At 28.4% G+C, this 22,791-nt stretch overlaps 1 protein-coding gene across 2 annotated transcripts in view; it reads left to right on the forward strand.

Annotated features, from left to right (window-relative positions):
* The window catches only part of LOC129964099 (solute carrier family 12 member 7-like), a 615,365-nt gene that overhangs the window by 391,640 nt on the left and 200,934 nt on the right, over positions 1-22,791 (forward strand). The window contains exon 1 of one of the 2 annotated variants that reach the window (XM_056078782.1): positions 20,531-22,066. The exons of the other annotated variant lie outside the window; for it this stretch is intronic. Coding sequence (XP_055934757.1) covers positions 21,931-22,066 — 136 coding nt within the window. The 5' untranslated portion in view covers positions 20,531-21,930. Of the gene's footprint in view, positions 1-20,530; positions 22,067-22,791 lie in introns of those variants that run through there. 2 annotated transcript variants of the gene reach the window in all.

Raw genomic sequence — 22,791 nt, forward strand, 5'->3', positions numbered from 1 at the left:
TCTATGATATCAACATAGGTAATAAAAGTGCTGCCGCATTCAGCACACAAGAAATTGTACCGAGACAGTCTAACGGTACACAATATGTGATAGTGATCGGTGGTATCAACATAGGTAATAAAAGTGCTGCCGCATTCAGCACACAAGAAATTGTACCGAGACAATCTAACGGTAAACAATATGTGATAGTGATCTATGATATCAACATAGGTAATAAAAGTGCTGCCGCATTCAGCACACAAGAAATTGTACCGAGACAATCTAACGGTAAACAATATGTGATAGTGATCTATGATATCAACATAGGTAATAAAAGTGCTGCCGCATTCAGCACACAAGAAATTGTACCGAGACAGTCTGACGGTAAACAATATGTGATAGTGATCTATGATATCAAAATAGGTAATAAAAGTGCTGCCGCATTCAGCACACAAGAAATTGTACCGAGACAGTCTAACGGTACACAATATGTGATAGTGATCGGTGGTATCAACATAGGTAATAAAAGTGCTGCCGGATTCAGTATACTAGGAATTTTAAAACGAATTTATTATCATATTCAGAAATAACTGTAGTCGCATGACAAGTATAGCTTGTCATGCTAAGTAGTATAAAAAAAACCAGTGACGAGTTATACTCGTCATTTTACCGGAAGGGGTTAATTGAAAATATATTTTTTTAATTTAATTAAAAGCATATCTTACAGAGAAATTTACTTAGGATGAAAAATGAGTGGAATCCTCATGTCCTGGTCATTTACCCGCATATCTGCTTTAGATTGGTTTGATTTGGTTTATCTACCTCTAATATCCTGATAATCAATATTGGAAAAATCATCCCTGATGCAATATTAGTAGCAACAATAAAAATGCAACGGGTTTCATTTTGTAATGAAAATAATTTGTTGCCAAATATACTTAAAATAAATTTTAAATTGATTAAAAATCAAATACATGATTATACGATAAAAATTGATATCACTGAACGGATATTTTTTTTTCTTTTTGGAATTTTAAGATAATGAAATTTAGTGTGTTATCTTTGCAACAAATTTATATATTTCTGCCACATTTTGAGCGAAATATAATGTGAGATAATCTCTCTGTTTAAAAATAAACACGAGAACTACAAAACGCAGAAAACCAAGTAGGAAAAATTTTAGTATCTCAATTCTATCCTTACGTATGAAATTAAGGGCCAAACTCATTGAATGGTTATATTAAAGACAACATGCCAAATTTGTCATGAAGTTTGGTTGTCTTTGCAACAAATTTGTACATTTCAGTAAATATTGAAGGAATTGCCGTGGGAGAGAGTTTGTCTGTCTGTCTGTATATGTAAACAATAACTATAAAATATAAATATAGTGTATTATATTTTATAACTATAAAATATAATGTAAAAGGGTAAATTTTTAATATCTCGTGTTTCTATGCCTATCACATTTTAAACCAAATTCGTCAGATATTACCCATTTGTCAGCCTGATATCAAAGTAATAACTTGAATGAACTGCTTTTTGGACAAATGAAGTTTAGTATTTTTATTTTAATCGAAGTTCTGCTTCAAATTTTGGATTCAATACGTTGGAAACGAAACATTCTTAAGTTTAAATTTCAATATTTTTGCAAAAAAATGAATACTTGTTTTCTTTACTTCACTTCAAAACAAAAACTATTCATTTTAAGATTTTAAAATAAAAAAATATGAGGACTCACGTCTTGCTCATTTCCCCTCAGATCCCCAATTTTTATATGAAAGGCAAGGAAAGGGAGTGTGCGAAAAAGTTTCGAGGGACCACTTTCACATATTTAATTGTTTGTAGCTTATTTGTATACTATATTTAAAATTAAAAATATAATAATGTATTTGGAATAATTTCATAGCATTAAACAAATAAATAATATAATTTTATTGGCTACAGAGAATCAGTACTCAAATAAAATTCATTTGACAACCATCACGCTAACGAACAAACGAGTAACAAAACTGCTATATAAATGCCTGCATCAATAATTAAATAATAAAACACCCATAACTGAGAAACTTAACTTTGAGTTATATGCTTTCCACATTCAAAACACAAATTATTTCTAAAAAATATTTCATTTTCATAACCATTCCTACACTAACAATTTCTCAATTCCTTTTTAAAATATCACTTTGAGGAGTAACACTGAATTAGCTCTATTACCCCTGCAGTCATCTCTCACAAAAGGAATCCGTTTATTCCCTTTCTCTTAGGTGATGAAATGCTTCTTGTAGAAAGAGAGCCGTGAAACACAATTTACGGCTGGGTAATGTGTTTTCAGGAAATAAACCCCAGACGTCATTATCAGCCCAGGAGGGGCAGCAAAGAAAAAATCAATAACTTCCACTGACACAACCTAACGAATAGTCAACTTAACCGTTATGTGTGGTGTTCAGCAGACGGGAAGTCGCCATTACGTTCATTAGGTTTAAAATGTGTGGAGTATTCCCCTGATACAACTTCTGGATTTTCTTGCAAGTCAGTTAAAACAAACGCCCTTAGAAACGATGTTTGGACTTTTTGAATCGTGTTTAATTGGTCACCCGTTTCCTTTAAGAATTAATTAGGTAACTGGAAAATTTATTACTGGGAACGATGTTTAGTCTTGTACTAAGATTTTCATTAATCAGACATTGTAACAATTATAATATATCTCAAAAATATATAAACACTTTGTATACTTATAATGATAAACCGCTTAGGTGGCCCTTTAAGTAGTAATTATATAATTGGAAAATTTATTATCGGGAACTATGTCCAATCTTGTACTAAGATTTTCATTAATCATGCACTGTAACAATTATAGTATATATCAAAAATTTATATCCACTTTATATATCTATTACAATGATAAACCTCTTAAATGGGCCTTTAAGAATTAGCTATATAACTGGGAAATTTATTACTGGGAGCAATCTTTAATGTTGTACTAAGATTTCCATTAATCATACGTTGTAACAATTATAGTATATCTCAAAAATATAAACCCACTTTGTATATCTATTACAATGATAAACCATTTAGAAGGCTCTATAAGAGTTAATTATTTTTATTACTGGGAAAAGTTATTATTGGGAGCAATCTTTAGTCTTGTACTAAGAGTTTCATTAATCATGCATTGTAACAATTATAGCATATATCAAAAATATATATCCACTTTGTATATCTATTACAATGATAAACCTGCTTAGATGACCCTTTAAGAATTTATTATATAACTGAAAAATTTACTGCTGGAACGATGTTTATTCTTGTATTAAGATTTTCATTTTTATTAAGGAAAATTACATTTATTCTTACATTGTAACAATTATAGTATATCTCAAAAATATATACTCACTTTGTATATCTATTACAATGCTAAACCGCTTGGGTGATCATTGCAAAATTTTCTCGCATACTTTCTAATACAGTTGTTAATCCCAATCCTCCCTTTGTATAACATTGTGGACCTTAGAACTTGAAGGTCATTAATGCTCAGATTTTTATTTTCAGAGTCCTGCCCATAAAATTTTTGTGTTTCGTAATAAAATAAAGCAAATACGCGTTTAACATATCTTTGTCCGACAGACTGAAGCCAAAATTAGAAGCAATACTATAATTTAAGTAACAAGATCATGTATTCAAGATCAAGAAACAAGATCATGTCCATATTTCATTCATTTAAATCATTCCATTTTTATGTTATCGCATTTAGATGCACGTGAATGCACAGATTAGCACAGGTCGAATCTTTGAAGAATTGGATTCAAAGTTTGATGAGACTCTGCCCTTTAAATGCTAAATTTCTGGATAAATATTCTACTGATCGAATTCATTGAGTTTTGAAATAATAATGTTACACTCGGACTGCCAGACAAACTGAATTATTTTAAATGAATTTTTATTCAAAATTTCATGAAAATCCACAAATTTGCCGGAAAGAAAGACCATATAGCAAATTTCATTCATTTAGCTCAAAGCGTTTCAGTTATTGTGTTCACATGTATACAGGCAAACAGACCAAATTACAAAAATGTTTCTTGTAATCTAAAAGGTCTGAAATTTCAGAATTTCGAGTTCAATTTTTTAGACGATCACAATATTTTGTATACTTTGAATACATAGTTAGGGAATGGATCAGAGAATTGTATACTTGTATACTGAGTATACATAGTATAGTTAGGGAATAGATCAGAGAATTGTATACTTGTAAGTATACTGAGTATAGTTAGGGAATAGATCAGAGAATTGTATACTTGTAAGTATACTGAGTATAGTTAGGGAATAGATCAGAGAATTGTATACTTGTAAGTATACTGAGTATAGTTAGGGAATAGATCAGAGAATTGTATACTTGTAAGTATACTGAGTATAGTTAGGTAATAGATCAGAGAATTGTATACTTATTATACGTAGTATAGTTAGGGTATAGATCAGAGAATTGTATACTTGTAAGTATACATAGTATAGTTAGGGAATAGATCAGAGAATTGTATACTTAGTATACATAGTATAGTTAGGGAATAGATCAGAGAATTGTATACATAGTATAGTTAGGGAATAGATAAGAGAATTGTATACATAGTATAGTTAGGGAATAGATAAGAGAATTGTATACTTAGTATACATAGTATAGTTAGGGAATAGTTCAGAGAATTACTAAGGAGCTTGTTTATTTTTTCATTGAATGTTCTCTTTATTTTACTGCTTAATCGCACTAATTTAATTAATCGTTTCGATAACTATTATATTTACTGACAATTTGGGGATTAATTAATTAATAACCATAGAAAGGAATACATTAAAACGCATGATAATTAATCCCTTAACTAATTTTAATTGTGAAAACTCATTGTAGGTTCTGAAGTGTTGACATATTATTCAAAGAGTATATACATTCTTGGAGAATCTGTATATATAAAATTATCATTAGTTAGTAAGAATTATTTATTTCTCCTTCTGGGAATCATAAAGTATTGTTCTAAAGTTATCACATATATTTTATTATTTTGTTTGGCAGAATCTGTATTACCAATTACACATCCATTATACTATTTTATACTAAACACATTTATACTTTTAACCCATTTAATATAATAACACACTTAGAAACAACGCTGCAAAACTATTTGATAGTTACTGTGACTAATTACGCTTTCATAAATATGTCGAGTAAAACCATCCTCGCAGTCAAAACTCTTTTTATTTCCAAAACACAATTAGTGAGACTAAAATAGACAGCATTCCTCTTTCGAGCGAGAACAAAGTAACTTATTTTCACGTAACTAGAAAGCTTTTAGATTTGTTAGGTTTATTCCCTCTATCCAAGTCTCTGAACTTGGCAGTAAATCCTCCGCCACTTTGTTTTTAACGAAAATTGACAATGACATTTTTCATTTCTTTCCTTTTATTGTTCTTGTTATTGTTAAAAAAATAATAATAGTAATGCGCTTCCAGGCATTCTTTTACACTAGGCCTTTTTTATGGGGCTTTCCATTTTATACTAGCGTCTTTCTATTTATTAGCTAAAGCGTTCTTTGACAGGCTTCCTCGCTACCTTTTATGAGCAATTTAATCAATAAAAACGACTCTGTACTTAAATATCAACAAAATAACTAAAATAGCGACAACAAGAATAGTAATTTCTCAACTTACAATACAGTAAAATATCCAAAGGACCTGGGTTCGATACTTCAATAAGGTTTCTAGTTGGACGTTTGTTTCCCGCCATCAAATGTCTTGCTATAAAGAGAAACACATCTTTTCGGAGAACCTTTAAGTTTTAAAAAAAAAATCTATGCTTGTCTTCAGTCAGAGTGAGGACATACGAAACCACATAACCAAATTTTTATTATCGCTGCTATATAAATAAATAATTCATAAAAAATAATGATTTCAAAGCAGGCAATAGAGACAAAGTTTTGTTGAAAAGGATTACCATATCGTTTGAATTTGCTGGAGGACTTTATCTTAAATTACTAATTTAAGATAAAGTCAAACATTTAAATATATAATAACGTAGATATTACGGATAATGAAAAAATATATTTAGATAAAAATTTGTTAAATAATATTAAAAAATTTAAATTAAAATGCTAAATGCTTATATAAATTTCTTTCATCATGACTTGAAATAATGAATCCTTTACTGTTAATGGAAACTGTTTAATGACAGCTTAGGATTGTTTAACTATTTTTTTTTCAAATGAAGCTGTGTGTATGCGTGCATTTATTTTATTTTCCGTAATTCTGAGATAAAAATAATCCTAAACCCCATTTATTGAGTCCACATTTATGTAATATGAAGAAGAGTACAGGTACTGACAAAAAAATATCTATTTTACAACTTATAGTGATGTATTTATTTGTTATTATGAAAATTCAAAATTCAGCAAGTTATTCAATACCTGATGTTCAAATCTGAAAGTTAAGAAAGTTAAGTTACTCTGTTCTTTGATAGACAGAAATAACTTTCTCTCTAGGTGGAAAGCTCAAAAATCAATCAATGCCAATTCCTAATGGCAACCACTATTGTATTGTTGTATCTCTTCACTCTCACGCACAAATAGTTTAAATATTCAGATGCCGAAATATTCTGATCGGCGTCTTTGAATTAAAGCAAGACATGAAAATAAAAAGAAATTCGAAATTTATTTATGATAATTTTTTAAATGGGACAAAAGATTCTTCAATATTCATTCATTTATATTGATTGGTTTCTGGGCCTTACATAAATTCCTAAGCAATAGACAATTATAATAGTTAAAATATTCTGATACCGAAATGTTCTGATCGCCATCTTTAAATTAAAGCCAGACATGAAAATAAAAAGAAATTCGAAATTTTTTTATGATAATTTTTTTAATGGGACAAAAGATTCTTCAAACTTCATTCCTTTGTATTGATTGGTTTCTGCGCCTTACATACATTCCTAAGCAATAGACAATTATAACAGTTAAAATGTTCTGATGCCGAAATATTCTGATTGCCGTCTTTGAATTAAAGCAAAACATGAAAATAAACAGAAATTCAAAATTTTTTTACATATTATTTAAATGGGATAAAAGATTCTTCAATATTCATTCATTTATATTGATTGGTTTCTGGGCCTTACATACATTCCTAAGCAATAGACAAATATAATAGTTAAAATTTTCTGATGCCGAAATATTCTGATAGCCCTCTATGAATTAAAGCATTCGAATTGAATGCTATTATTGCTCTAGGAATGCTCTATGAATTAAAATTCGAAATTTATATACCATATTTTTTTTAAAATGGGACAAAAGATTCTTCAATATTCATTCATTTAAATTGATTGGTTTATGGGATGTACACATATTCCTAAGCAATAGACAATTATAATAGTTAAAATTTTCTGATGCCGAAATATTCTGATCGCCCTCTATGAATTAAAGCATTCGAATTGAATGCTATTATTGCTCTATGAATGCTCTATGAATTAAAATTCGAAATTTATATACCATATTTTTTTTTAAATGGGACAAAAGATTCTTCAATATTCATTCATTTAAATTGATTGGTTTCTGGGATGTACACATATTCCTAAGCAATAGACAATTATAATAGTTAAAATATTCTGATGCCGAAATGTTCTGATCGTCGTCTTTGAATTAAAGTAACACATGAAAATAAAAAGAAATTCGAAATTTATTTACCCAATTTTTTTTTAAATGGGACAAAAGATTCTTTCATATTTATTCATTTATATTGATTGGTTTCTGGGCCGTGCACATATTCCTAATCAATAGACAATTATAAAAGTATGTCCTTCCATTATTTTATTTAGCTTCACCAAACACCCAAAGGTCGTAAAGTGCATCCAAATAGAAAGAGAAGATTCGTCCTAACATAGAACTGAATTTAGAGCTAACATTCAATGCTAATTGATACGTACTAACTGCAGCATTTTTTTTTATTAATTATAAATGCTAAAATAGTAAAAAAGGCAATTAATATCACAATTTATAAAAGCAAAAACTAATACTTGCGGGCTTCTTTTCCGATTTTCATAAAAAATAGGGAATACATTGGAATCATTTTATGCTCAGATGAAATGCAAGAGACTAAGTTATTCTTGGAACCAGTTTTATTTTTCGAACAAAGAATAAGAACTTTAAGATGCAACACAACATAAAGCTGGGTATTTTCAAGCAAATATTTTATATCGTTAAAACATGAAGTTGAAAAAAAATTTTGATAGTCTAAAGTATAAATTTTCTGTGAGAGATGGAATTAATAATTTCATATAGATAATATTTTTAGAAACGATAATAAACGGTTTCAATTTATACTTCTAAAAAAATTCAGGGGATAAAAGACAGCTTACCTTCTTACACAATATAATAATCCTATCTTCGTTTATCCGCCTTTTTTTATTTGCCGACAGCTATTTATATATCGCAGTAGCATTAAAAATAATAAAAGGATTATAACAGAAAACAAAAAATCTGCCAAATGCTCAAAAAGACAGCGCCATTCGTTTTTACCTTCAAAAAAGGATACTTTTGCTCTTACTAAAAACACAAAAAACCATCGTGATCGTTCAGCAGAAACCCTTCAATTCTGCTCTTCAAAATATGTCCTCTTAATCCTCGATTATTCTACTGGTTGTGAAAAAAAATATTGGAAAAAGATCGTCACCGCTGAATCTGACAGCTTACCTGAAAGGCATATTTAACTGCGTCAGCCATGCTTAGTTAAATTCATTTATATTTAATCTCTAAATAAGAGCGATAACAACATTAGTAAGCTTCAAGGAGATGAGATATTCAAGTATAATAAAGACATTTTCTAAAAAAGTATCAACATGAGACATTCTAAAAATGGATTTAAAAGATGAAAAATGGCGCCATTTGACTTCTACGATAACACTTATTCATGAAAATTTTCTTGGCGTAAAATTTCATTTTTAAAGAGTTCGTTATACACAAAATGTCCATTATGATAGTAAGCCAATAGCTGATGTACAATCTAATACAGACAGATATATAATAGAATTGAAAACTGCAGCAGTGGTTTCCCAAAAACTTTCCCGCCTACACTCTAATAAAGGTGTTATACCAGAGAACACCTTGCATTGTGGTGCAATAGTTACGAAATATTAACCTTTGGCTACAATTTAGTATTTTTACTGAATCTATCTTGGCGAGTTATTTGGCGATTAAGCCATGGCATGCAGTTAATAACATACGAAAATCGAATCTGTCATTTAGATGCATTTTCCCAATCGATTGAAATAAAAATTTGTTAGAAAGTTACACATGAGTCTCAAAATACCATACTGTAGCACCTCTTTTTCCCCTTGTGCAGAGAGAGCCCCCTTGTGGCGTTTTACAGAAGACAAGCAGTTCAACGCGAGACCTGCATCCTGAGGTCGACTTTTTCCCTATGCGCAACCCTTGCGCTAACGCCGAATGCTTTCGGTTGGAAATGGTGGAATCCCTCCACCATACTGTTTTCTTTAATCTAATTGTCTATGTGTGTTTGTAAATTTCGTAGTGTAGCTGTGTTTGTGGAAATTAAAACTAGTGTATTTAAAACTGGGCAGTTCCTTAGAAAATCACAACACACTCACTATAATACCAAATTTAATTTATTTAACTCTTTGTGTTTTTGAGTTATAGCGTTTTTATGTTTCAGAAAGTGCAAATCAAGAAACGGGCAATCCCTCGTTGGATTTAGCTCAAATTTTTATAGGTGTCTGCACTATAAATGTTAAATGTGGTGGCGAATTTCATCCGTCTAGCTCTCTTTGTTTCGTAGTTAACATGTTAACTTATATTCGGAAAACAGACTTCCCTTGAATAGATTTTCCCCCAAATGTGCCAGAAATCTGAAAGTTTGGTGTAAAAAACCATATACCAAATTTCATCTGTCTATCTCAAAACGTTTTTGAGTTATCTTTGTCATAGACACATAGACCGACATTTCTAAAAAAATATGTTTTTCGAACTCAGGGAGATCTAAAATGTGGAGTTTTATCAAAAGCTCGAGTTCGAATTGTTTGACGATTGCTATACTTTCTATGTACTCCGTATGGGAGAAAGTAAAAATGTTTAAAATTATGAGTGTTTTTGATGTTTCATTCAATAAATGTAGTTTCAAAAAAATTACAAAAACAAAATTTATACACAAACTCTGGGCCTATTTGTCATGTTTAATCAAATATTTCTGACATATCAATAGATGTGGTCTCTTCGAAGCTTTCTAACAGGCTCTTTAATAAAAGTGTGAATCCTCCAACTCTCCTTATTAAATTGTAAGATTTGGGCAATAATATAGGAAAAATCAACTTGATTTTTTCTATAAAAACTTAAGGAACTCTACGAATTTTTAATACCATATTAACCCTTTAAAGGGCCCTTTTTTTTCTAGTCGTATTATGTTAAAATATTTTTAGGCTTGAAATTTAGAATAAGAAAAGGAATTCATTTAGCTTATTAGATAAATTTAATTTGATTAATTAATTAATTTGGTTAGTTAATAATTAAGTAACAAATCAAGACACATCATTTTGTGTAAAATAAAGAACTGAAGCATCTAAATTTCTGTCTTTCTTTAAAAAAAAATGTCAGAACTTATGCCAACCTACATAATTTCATACAAAGCTTGATAAATTTGGTGTTAAGCATACTTCCCACTGCTCTAGAAAGGGTTAAAGTCAGATGCTGAAAACACTTCTTGCATTTATTAAATTATTAATAAAATAGATATTACATTTCATCTTCTCAACGAGTCAAAATGAATCCTTAACATAAATATAACTCCCATACTTTGTTAACCTTTCATTTGATGTGTCATAGAGAGGGAGTACCAATTGAATTGACGTCCTCGTCATTATATAGTCTGTAAAGAAAAAAATGAATGAAGACATGAATTTAAATAAAGGAATACGCCTTCTTAAATCAATAAAAATGGTTTTCCTTATCAGAAATTCTTATTATTCATAAAAAAGGAATATTTTAAGCTGACTTATATTTCAAAAAAATTCATTTAAATTCTTACCTATCTTCCCCTTAAAAAAAGAGAAATAATTGGATATCAACAATATATTTTCAAAGCAAAAAAAAAAAAAAGTCAGGCAGTATATCTTCTTTTAAAAAACAAAAATATTACTGAATAACTATTCTTTGTTACATTCATTTGAATGAATATATTTTATAATTTCTATACAGAAATCTTATTTCTTTTTTACTTATAATTTTTTTTTCTAATGCTCTTGCTATATAATTTAATTATTTCAGTATGTATTATTATGTTATGAGGGTTCTTCAGTATTATTATTCTGTGTATGCATTCTGTATTCTGTATATTCAGCATTATTATTCTGTATAGGAAATGAAAGTGTGTTATATTATAAATATTTTTCAGTTAAGAAAAAATTCATTATTCTAAATAATTGTAAGCCATGGACTGTATTTAAGTATTTTGCGCATTTATTAGAAGAATAAAAATAACATTCTAAGACGTTTTCAGAAATCGCTTCTATTTTAATGCAAATACAGTGAAAGAAGTCAAGAAATTCTGTAATTTATGCATCACTTTAAATTTATATTATTGAAGTGTAAGATAAACATTAAGAAATATTCGATAAAATTTGATTAAAAAGTCACATTTTCCACTACTTTTGGGGAAGCTTTTTAAATTTCCATTTGCCATTCAATTATTAAGCAGAGACTATAACAAATTTCCTGTGATTTAAGTTGTTATTTAAAATTTTACTAAAGGAATAGCTTAAATCATTTTAAAAAATAAGGTAAAAGGTTTTTAATATCTTTTTCGTCATCAGGTAGCATGAGATCTTCAGAAACTACTGTTGCGGCAAGCAAGCAAACAAACAATTTTGTATAATTACTTTAGCTTGAGTGGCATCACCTTGTTTTATTGTTATTCTAAAACATATTTATATGCTTGTACGCCTATTTGTTGTGAAGAATAAATGGCCGTCGTCTTTACATCGATTTTAGAGTATAAGCTCGATACTAATAACCCATTAAAAATGAAAACTACCCAAAATTTTGTCTATTTACTGAATTAATTAGAAATATAGACATTATGATTTTCACTAATTTTTTTAATATAAATGAGAGATATAAAAAATATTATAAAAAATGAAATAATAAAGATAATATAATATGAATAAAATATTATATAATTTTATTATAAATTATCTTTTTTATAAAAAATTTTAAGTAAACATATTATGCACTTTATTCGCCTTTGTGTTTGATAAATAGCGAGTCACCTGACCCATGACATTTCAGGATTGTTTTGCTAGTATTGTTTGAAATATTTAATGAAAATTATTATTATGACGTCGTAAGTATTTATATGGCACTTCACGGCAAAATGGTGATAAAAAAAGGAAAAGTAAAGCTTTAATTAGCACCAAATTAGTCACAAATGAGTTTAAAGCAATATTATTTGGGAATTTTACTTTTTTGTGTCAACACTAACGAATAGCTTTCCGGTTTGTTTACCCTTTTTGAATAACGAACATTTTCGTCTCTCTCTTCGTTCGAAAATTTTCTTCTGAATACTAAATAATACATGAGCTAACCTTGCATTGTGTTTTTAAAGATGAAGAAAATGCGAGAATGTGCCAATTTAAAGAGAATATTGATCGTAAAGTTGCTGAATTGGCGACAAAACATGATAAATTGTATCAATATTTTGATATTGGAGATATAAATGAAGACTGTTCTCATTGCGGGGTTTTAAGCTGTGAATCTGAAGTTGGCATTGGTATTGGCAAATGTATGTTGTCATCATGAAAAGATTAAGCTTCTAATATTGAAAAAATATCCAGTGGAAGTTTAAAAACTTGCTAGCTGGAACTGACTAACAATGAATACATATCCGACAGCTTCGGGTTAGGTGAGCGAAGCTCCGTAGTTTGTTATATTACTTTTATATTTATATTAAATAAAATAAAATATTATAAAAAATGTAAAGGAGTTTCGTATTTTTACACCGAAAAATTGTAACACGTTCATGTTTTATTCAATTATTTTTATCTTATTCTTTTGAAAATTACTACTAATTATAAAGCAACGGGGAATTATGCACAAAATATATGTTTAATATTATCCCAACGTAAATTTATACAAAGTTTGTCACCATAACAATGACAAGTTTTGATATATAATATACTTTATAATGGTTAAAATTCATTAAGAAATATATGAAGATTAAATTGATTTGAATGAAAAGTTAATTTTTGTATTTCAAAATAGCACTAAAATATTTTTTGTACAATTGAATTTTTGAGGGAGAAAATTTTAATATTCTGGTTAATTCTTAATTAAAAATTAAGAATTAGTCAAATGTTCTTATTCTAAAAAGAACTGTATCAATCAAATTTTAATGCATCTGGTTATTAAATTATTTTTTCACCATAACATATATATTATGTTAAAAAGTATTATCAAATTAATGGACAGTTTATAAATCTGTATTCATAGAATAGAGTTAAAAATATAAATCTAACCAATCGAAAATTAATTTAGAATACTTCCATCTTTAAATTACTAGATTCTGCAATCTATATGACATGTAATATGAGTATAACGAGCTGATTAGAAAGACGTATTACCTTAAAAAGAGTCCATAAAGCTACATTCTTTTTATATGCTGGCGATTTATCAAGTATTTTCGCATTACTTGATATGAAGAATGAAATAAAATTTCGCCGATTGAATTTGAATTTATGACGTTACAAAAAAGAATGAAATTCTACTAAAAGGAGCAATAAAATGAAACTGATTCATTATTCAAAAAAAGTAATGTTAGCTTTTTTACTATAATTAAAAAGTAAATGTTGCTAAATTGTTCCGAAATTTTTATTTTTACTCAAGTTCTTAAAAAGTATTGCCATTTATTTTTTCATAATTAATAAAGTAAAGTCTTTAAAATTATTCCAAACTATTTTGTTTTCATTCTGTTTCTGTATATAATTCATTTTACATTTTCGCAATTGCAAAGAATTCATTTTACATTTTGTAAAAAAAATTCATCTAATTCGAAATTCTGCATCATGAAAAGACAAATATAAACCAACATTGCCTGCACTTTTGAAACACCATATACTAATAAAATATATTTATATTAACGGATACTCGAACTTTTAGTTAGAGGAATCGCAGCATGTTAATGTTTTAAAAACTTTTTTCATCTACTTATATATATATATTGGTAGTAAATTTATTCTTTTATAGCACCGATTATGTGCATACACAAAAGTATATATAATATCATTACAACACGACTGCGTGCAAAAGTAATCACTATAACGGTAAAATAATATTGTTAAAAAAATATTATTTAATTTTTTAATTAATGTAAAGCTGAAGGAAAATGTAGCTGGTAGCATTGAAAAATTAATTTTTTAATATTAAAGTTGTGTAAAAAGGGTAATTTGAAATAATTAACTGCGAGCTCATTGCGAAAAATGTTATTTCAATTAATTATTAACTAATCAAATTAAAATTTTGAAAACCCATTTTCTTCTAAATACTTACTACTAAAGAAGTAATTGCTTAAAAAATTTATTTGCTCTTATTTTATAACACCAATCTGGGATTTTCAATTGTTAATTATCACTTGTATCACAGAGTAAAAATGAAATAACCTGCTTAGTATACCTAGAAAGAATAAATTGTAAACTTTCTGAAGAAAATAAAACCAAAATTCTATATATATATAACATCTTGAAAATTAATTATTCTTTAAGCACAAACATTGACATCTGCTAATTATTCAAACATTTCATGCGTTGAAAGTTATTTCTAATGTTATTTTTCTAGGATAATTTCTACAAATGACTTACTGTCTTGATAATTGTTGTAAAATTTAGCTAAAAATACTGCATTTAGCTTTTCAAAGTGATTCCAATGAAATCAATATTTTATTAATGTCACATTCGAGTATATAATATTTGGGAATCAATATAAAGTTTACAAGGAACATTTTAGGATGAAGCTTTATCTTCGTAAGTTCACCATTACAAAGCTCAAACAATATCCATTTATCTCATTACTTTAAACCAGTATAACAGAGCAATTAAGGATTGTAAATGTTAGACATGTAAACATGGAAGTTAAGCCTTTCTCATAACAGGAAGCATGGAAATATTCAAATTAAATTATTCTGTTTCATTACGATTTGGAAGCGTATACCTTCTCTAGATTTACACTATTACTCACACCTTGAAGGTTTAAGGTAAAATCGGTATTTATGTAAAATCCGTAATAAGTTTCTACAGTGGAACTGCGTAAATAGTGGCAACGCATTTACTTATATACGTTGATTAACAAGATTCTTACGCAGTGCTCTATAAATTATAATCAAATATGTGTGCTGTGGAATCTTGTAGTCTTTACTAAAAAATAATCGTGGTTATCCGTTAAAAAAACAAAAATTTTGATTATTTTTAATAATTTTCTATTGTAATTAATAATTAAAATTTCATTTCCGAATTTTTAAACGGTTTGTTATTAAAGTCAACTGTAGTCACAGTATTAATAATAACCGATTAATCGCATTGAAAATATGCCTTTACATTACAAATAAGGCATAATGCTTCAAAATATTTACGATTTTGTTTGAGGGTGCCATGAGCAATATTGGCTTTGAAAAATTTCAAAGATATTTATTCTTACTATCATTATAATTTTTAATAAAAAAAAAATTGCTGAAAAATAGATTTTCAACAATTTTTTTGTAGATTTCAGAATGTAGATGTAGATTTCAGAAATTTCGTTAAAAACATTCTAAATATTGTCACTTTGATATCTTGTTAACTTATTATTAATGAAAGCTTTTATTGCTTATTTTTATTTTGCTTCGTTTTTCAATATTTTCGAACGAAAAGAGAAGAAAGTGTAGGACATCATCAACTTATTCTTTCAATCTTTACTCAACTGTAGAACATTTAATAATGTTTAGTCTGTACCAGAAAAAGATCTAAAAATTTGTTTCATGTTGTCACCATCACCTAAATACCTTTAATTTACGGTGAAAAAGAAGTTATTTGAATTTCTTTAAAGTAATAAACTGCTTTTTGTTTACTTGTATTCCAAACAATGCAATGGACTTCTTAGAAAATATTCTGTTTCGCAAAATTTCATATTAAAGTTAAGTCGTTAGTCTATTTAAAGAAATTTCTTGCCTAATTAGATTTCTAATTACTTTAAGCAGAATGAAGACGAAATTACTTTTTGATTCAAACATTCATTCATTTATACAATATATAAATTGAAAATAATATATCTTACTCAGTATCCATTTCTTTTTCCGTTGTTTTCTTATGTATCCATAATTTTTGTCCTTTTTTAACCAACATTTATTTTCTTCAATGATCCTTTTATAGTGTTTTTTGATTTATTCCAATTTCAATTTATGGCAATTACTAATTACAACTTCTTACTGTCCAAATTTTTATGCAAATTTATTATAATATTTAAATTTTATAATTTTTGGTTTTTAGAAATTTGCCTATTCTGATCTTTCCAATATTTTATTAAATTGTAATTAGACAAGAGTCCTTGCAGATCTTCTCAAGCAAAACATGTTGCTGCTTAATCCAAAACAACTCAAGGACTCTTTTGCCATAATACTTAAATGAATGTATCTAAACGCATATTAATTCACAAACTACAGCCTCAAAGTTCTTCCTCATAAAAATTATTCCAAAAATAATATTTAAGTCTCTTAAACTTTCCAACTTTCCTGCCCAATAATTGATAGAATTAAGTTTCTTGATAAGTATTATCGTAGTAATGATTCGAATAAAGAAACCTTCTCTTTTGTAGGATCTCCGTATAATTACTCAGAACTGAACATTAGTGATGGCACGACTTTCAAAAATTTGTTGATCCGAATCATGATTTTTTTTCAATGGTATACCATGAGTAAGGCACTAGAGAGCGTTAAATAGCTAAAATAAGTAACTTTGCGATCAAAGTTCTATTTAGATTATAGTTCAAACAAGATAACTTTCCTCTATATAGGATCTCCGCAAAATTCCTAAGAAAATGGACATTGGTGATGATGTGACTTTCAAAAACTGTTAAATCAAAGCCTGATTTCATAAATGATCTGTCACATGTGAAGCATTGGGGGATAATTTAAATTCGTAATGAATCAATACCATTTTTATTATTGTTGAAATAGTAAGAATGCTGATGTGCCATTTTTGCTTTTGAAGTTTTTCTAAAAAATTACCGCTGAAATTAATGAAATAATGACTTTTGCAATGCTACATATTATAATTATGCAAGATGTTCCCTAAAAAGGATTCTAACAAGTGATTTTTATACCTTTAGAATTAACAATCTATTTCCAATTGTAAAATGCTCTAACTGATATTAAAAAAATTATTTTATGTTGTTTCCTTCAGTAAATAGAATACTACAAACATTAACTATTTACATTTTTATTCCAATCTCTTCCTTTTGTTCTATTATTTATGGTTAGTAAAACACTTCTGACACACTAACATTCTAAATATATAAAAAAATCACTCTTTTTCTTCCAAAATCGACCAAAATAAGTTTAATTTTTGTTTTTAATTTTAAACCAGTTAGCGATAGTCTCAATGAAATGCCACGCATTATTTAGTTGACCCTCCGAGAGGTAACCATAGAAATAGTAAAAAAATCCTCTGAAATAGTGATATTCAAAAATCCATTACAAAGTCAATTTTAATAATGAATAGAGGATTTTTTTGCTTAAAATGACACAGTATTAAAAATATACTACTAAATATACTAAATTAACTAATTAATTTATCTGTGTTTCAATTAAAATTACATATATACACTGAAACAACATAAAATATAATTTTTTACACCATGGAGAGCATTTTAAAAATTGAAAGCACACATTAAAGTAAGTACCTCTCTCTGTGATTAATTCTGATCAGTTCCGTGATTGACAATTCTGTGATTTTGAAATGATTTATCTAGTTCATGATTAGATGTAAAATCCAACATAATCTTAAAATCTTCATTTTCAAATCATACAGAAATTATTCATTTTTTTTTATTTCGCGTTTTGAGTTTTTGATCAGCATAAATCATTAGATTTAAAATAATGAACAATAAAACCAGTTTATTTTACAAGCAAACTTCCATTTTTAACTTTCGGCGAAAAGCTCGATATAGAAATCTGAAAATGAAGTTGAGATACTATGTATAGATCTGTACATGCACTAAGTATTTTTTTAATAATAAATTTTCTAACGTATTTACTGGTTTATGTCGTTCGATTGACTTCATTTTTGAAAAGAATTCTGAAATTGATTTGAAAAAGAAAAGTTGGAGTGTTAAAAATAAGCATCTCTTAAAAGCATTAATGTGGCAAATACCTACATTTATATTGATATTAAAAAAATATTAAAAACCTGGGCATGGTAAAAATATAAAATTTAAAAAATGCAAGCAGAAAGATTTTTTTTTCACTTCTGTATGGTTGGCAGCATTCCTTTATTATTTTTTTGTTCGAAAAAAATCTTTTTGCAATTATTATTTAGGAAATTAATCGGATATAAATCTCAGTAATTCTAGAAAACTAATGTGAACCATATTTTCATTTAGATTAAATTACTGACTACACCATTAAGGACTATATTGTTCAGAAATAATTTCATGCCTCTTATTAACTATAAACTAGCTTGTCAAACATTTATAAGCCACCTTAACTAAACTCAGCTTCCAAATAGTATTGCATTTCATGTTGATTATGTTCTTCAACATTTGATTAGATAAAAATATGTTTATGAAGTATATATGTTTTCGAAGCTTTTAAAATCTATTAAAATTGTTTTAAATCCACTTCTAAATACATCAAAATATTTATTGGAAGCATATTAATCAAAGAAAAAAAGAAGCTTCGATGCGAATAATTTGAACAGAATAAAATTATTTGTCAAAATTACTTTGCTAAATTTTGAACAGAATAAACTTATTTGTCAAAAGTACTGTTTATTTACCGTAGTTCCGTTGTTCTCATTGTAAATCAAAATACTTCAGCTTTAAACTAAAAATAACTAAGAATTGTTCGTTTCAGAACCTTAGAAACTCCAAACCTATATTTAATCCTCTAACTTCATTTACACTGTCAATCTTTTCTGACATTTCAACTCAAAATGGAGGCGGGAGTAGTTTGTCATTTCAGAGCTCTCCGTCGTGACGTCATCAAGCTACGTAGATAGTCAGCCATGCTGAATCCATCGGAACCGTCTGTTTTACAACGCCACCTCTCCTTTGTTGTCAAAGAGAAAACCAGCATTTTAATATATTATTTGACGTTTCTGTGCTTTCGGCTTTTGACTGAGTGTTTACACCTTGAGACTACCAAGCTTGTTTAGCAACAACAATCCTTCCCAACACAAATGTCAAAATGAAATAAGAGTTTTCCAAGATACTCTGATTCTCGACGTTTCTTCTCGGTAGAAACAAGGTATTTGCGAACGATATTTCCTTTCTCTTAGTGATTCGATTGAATATTTGCGATCGGGACTCTTGTGGTGAAATTATGAATGTGTTGATAAGTCGTATATTTAAAGAATTTGCATTCTGTCATTTTTAATTCTGGTTTAGAATGTTTATATCTTAGATATTTTTGTAGTTTTCGACGTTGATAGGAAAAAAAACTTTTATTTGTATTTTTAGGCAAATCAAAAATAATTAGCTCTATGATATAATTTCTCAACAGTGTATTTTGCATATTTAAGTTTATATGAAATTGAAAAAGTGATGATAAAAACGAATTTAAAAAATATTGAGATACAATATTGTTTGTACATTTAAATTTTTATTCCTAGTTATTTTTCAACGAAAAATATTATTGCACAAATCATTTTGATTAACTTCCAAAATAATTGAGTATATTTCAAAAATCAAATACATTTATTAAGAACCAAGTATTTTTCAAGTACTTTTATGAAAAAATTGCTTTTATGTATTTGAAAAACTAACGTCGAAGCAACACGGAACTGTGGAAAAACATATAACAAACAGAATATTGAAAACTATATTAAAATATTAGATACAGCTTTTATAGAAGACTTTATGAATTAGATGAATGTTTGTTTGTTAGTAAAAGTGAAAAGAATTTTTATTAGAAACAGCACTATCAAAGAAATAAACCTATTTTAAGAAGGAACTTGATTTGTAAGATTCCACGTGCAATTCAAGCCCAAAGCTTGTAGTTTTGAAGAATTTATTGTTTTTAATAAACTTATTTCTAAATTATATAGATTTTTTAAGTATTTGGAATGAGTACATTTAAAATAGTAATAAATTAAAATTTCAAGTAAGATTAATTAATGTAAATATTAAAGACAGCTTAATGTATAAAAAAATTAAATATTACGTGTCCAAGGCTTTTCAAAATATCCCGCATTTTGGCATTCTAGTTAACATAAATAGAAATGGCGCTATTAAATTATTTGAAAATTTCTTTCATAATAAATACAAAATAATAGTTCAAAGGAAAATTTTATTAACCAAAGGTGGAAAATCCTTAAGAATTCAGATAAAAATATTTTAATTACTAATTGAAAAATTATCGAAACATGCTTTGAAATTGACGGATGTGAAAGACATGATAGCAAATGCATTAATTTGATCAGACATTATATTCAGAACTTTTGAAATAACTGAAAAGTTGAAAAAAATGACATCATGAACATTGATTTAAAATTATATTTCAAATTTACTTTCACAAAGTTGCTGGATTAACATTCGAATATCTACAAAATAGATTATGTAATCCTAACAAAGAATTGGTGAAATGCACTAGCTGTCACGAAATGTTTACATTGAAAAAAAGAATGTTAGAAAAAAAATGATTTACTGATCCAACGAACATCTTCTTGCAGAAACAAACGATAGCATTAGCAAACATTTCCAGATAATGATAAACTATTCAAACACAGAGTGCTCCGATGAATATTAAAAAGAAAACGTGCAAAAGATTTCTAATTATGATTAAACAAAATTCTCATTGAATTCTTATATGACAATTTTCTCTTAAATTTTTTTTTAATGTTAATGCTCTGATAACCAACTAACAAACTATCGAACCTCCCCCTGCTCCAACACCCCTGCTCTAAAGTCGTAGGTTCCAGCGCGAGTTCCAAACGGCTGATCAGAGGGGTCGAAAGATCGATCCCCGGCACGCCAGCAGGGTGGCGCTGTCTTGCAGCAGAAGCATCTCTGGCTCGGAAGGACCCCGGTTCGGCACAGCGCCAGCAAAAGACTTCTCCTAGCATTCTTGTGGCATCACTGCATCACCTGCTCCTCCGTATCCGAGGGACTGAGGGAGGCGGAGAGATCTCATCCCCACGCTCCTTGAGGGATGCAAGCGTGATTGATCAGAGGATCGTCTCGAGTGTGCTCTGCTCTTCCTCATCAGCGGCATGTGGGTGATTGGTGTAGCATCGGTATTGCTTTTGTTGCATTGAGTGAAGTGCTCGTATTAGTGTCTCATTAGGAGCTTGATTCCTAGGATTTCGTTAGAGTGGATTCTACTGTATAAAAAAAAAATATCAGAAAATATTTGTATAGATATTTAAGACTTCTTAGTAGATATAAATAGATACAGGAGAATCCAATCGATTTTCAGAAAATTCAGTATTATAAAAAAAGTTAATTAGCATTAACAGTAGACTATCTTAGATCTGAACGATCACATAATTAGTTTCTATTCAATAAAAGAAAGAAAGAAGAATTTGTGAAAGAGCGCACTCACTAGCAAAACGATTTAGTCAAACTCTAGTCATTTTTGGAGTGAAATGACTCTTCATGACTGTTGATCATCATTGATAATTAGTCAATTAACTTAGGAATTTTTGAAATAGAGACTGAACTAAAGAATTAGCGTTGAAAAATGGCGGAAGAAGGTGCCACTTCGAAATTCGAAGTGACACAAGCGAAGACCCCCGATGATTCGACGTTGAGCCCTATGTCACCAACATCTTATAGCATAAGCGATAATGACAGAACAACTGACAGGCTTTTACCGGGTGAGTCTATTTTTAGTTGATTTCTTCAGTTATTGAGATTATTTCTCATACATTATTATTGATTTTGAGAAAATTTTAAAATAATCGTTTGTATTTTAAGAAACATATTCCAACTTTTGTTATAAAACTTTTTATACATTATATTGTCTTTTTAATGATTCAAAATTAATTAAGACTTAATAGGTTGCATTTTTTTATACATATTTAAATTCTGGTATATGCAAAGTTAATAGATATTAAATGAAAATTTATTTTGTTCCCTTCTTGTTTTTATAACAAAAAAAAATTTAAAAGTCAATATAATTGAAAGCCAAAAATAACCACACCATAAGAATTTACTTGTAAATAATTTCATATAAAAACATGTTAACTTAAGTAGATCAGAGTCAGTTTATCCCAAATTAAATTATCTGAAATTCAATTTTATCCAACATTATTTTCGAGTCAGTTAAAAATCATATATTTATCTATCCTTTCCTAGTATTTTTAGGTCCGCCAATTGTTAGGTGGGAGTTTTTTCCCGCTATTTTTAGGGCTTCAAAGTCAAACACAGAGTGCTTCTAGACGCTCTCGGATACCGCAAAAATATTCCTAGATGTGAAGTTGCTTCAGTGGAAGTTGTTTACGAATTAAATAAGTTTGGAAAAGCAGTGTTAAATAACGGCCGATGAAGTAGAAAAACCTGTAAATATTTCCAGAGTGAAATCAGTGGTGTCAAAATGAAG

The sequence above is a fragment of the Argiope bruennichi genome, chromosome 3 (assembly GCF_947563725.1).
Source record: "Argiope bruennichi chromosome 3, qqArgBrue1.1, whole genome shotgun sequence".
Taxonomy (NCBI): domain Eukaryota; kingdom Metazoa; phylum Arthropoda; class Arachnida; order Araneae; family Araneidae; genus Argiope; species Argiope bruennichi.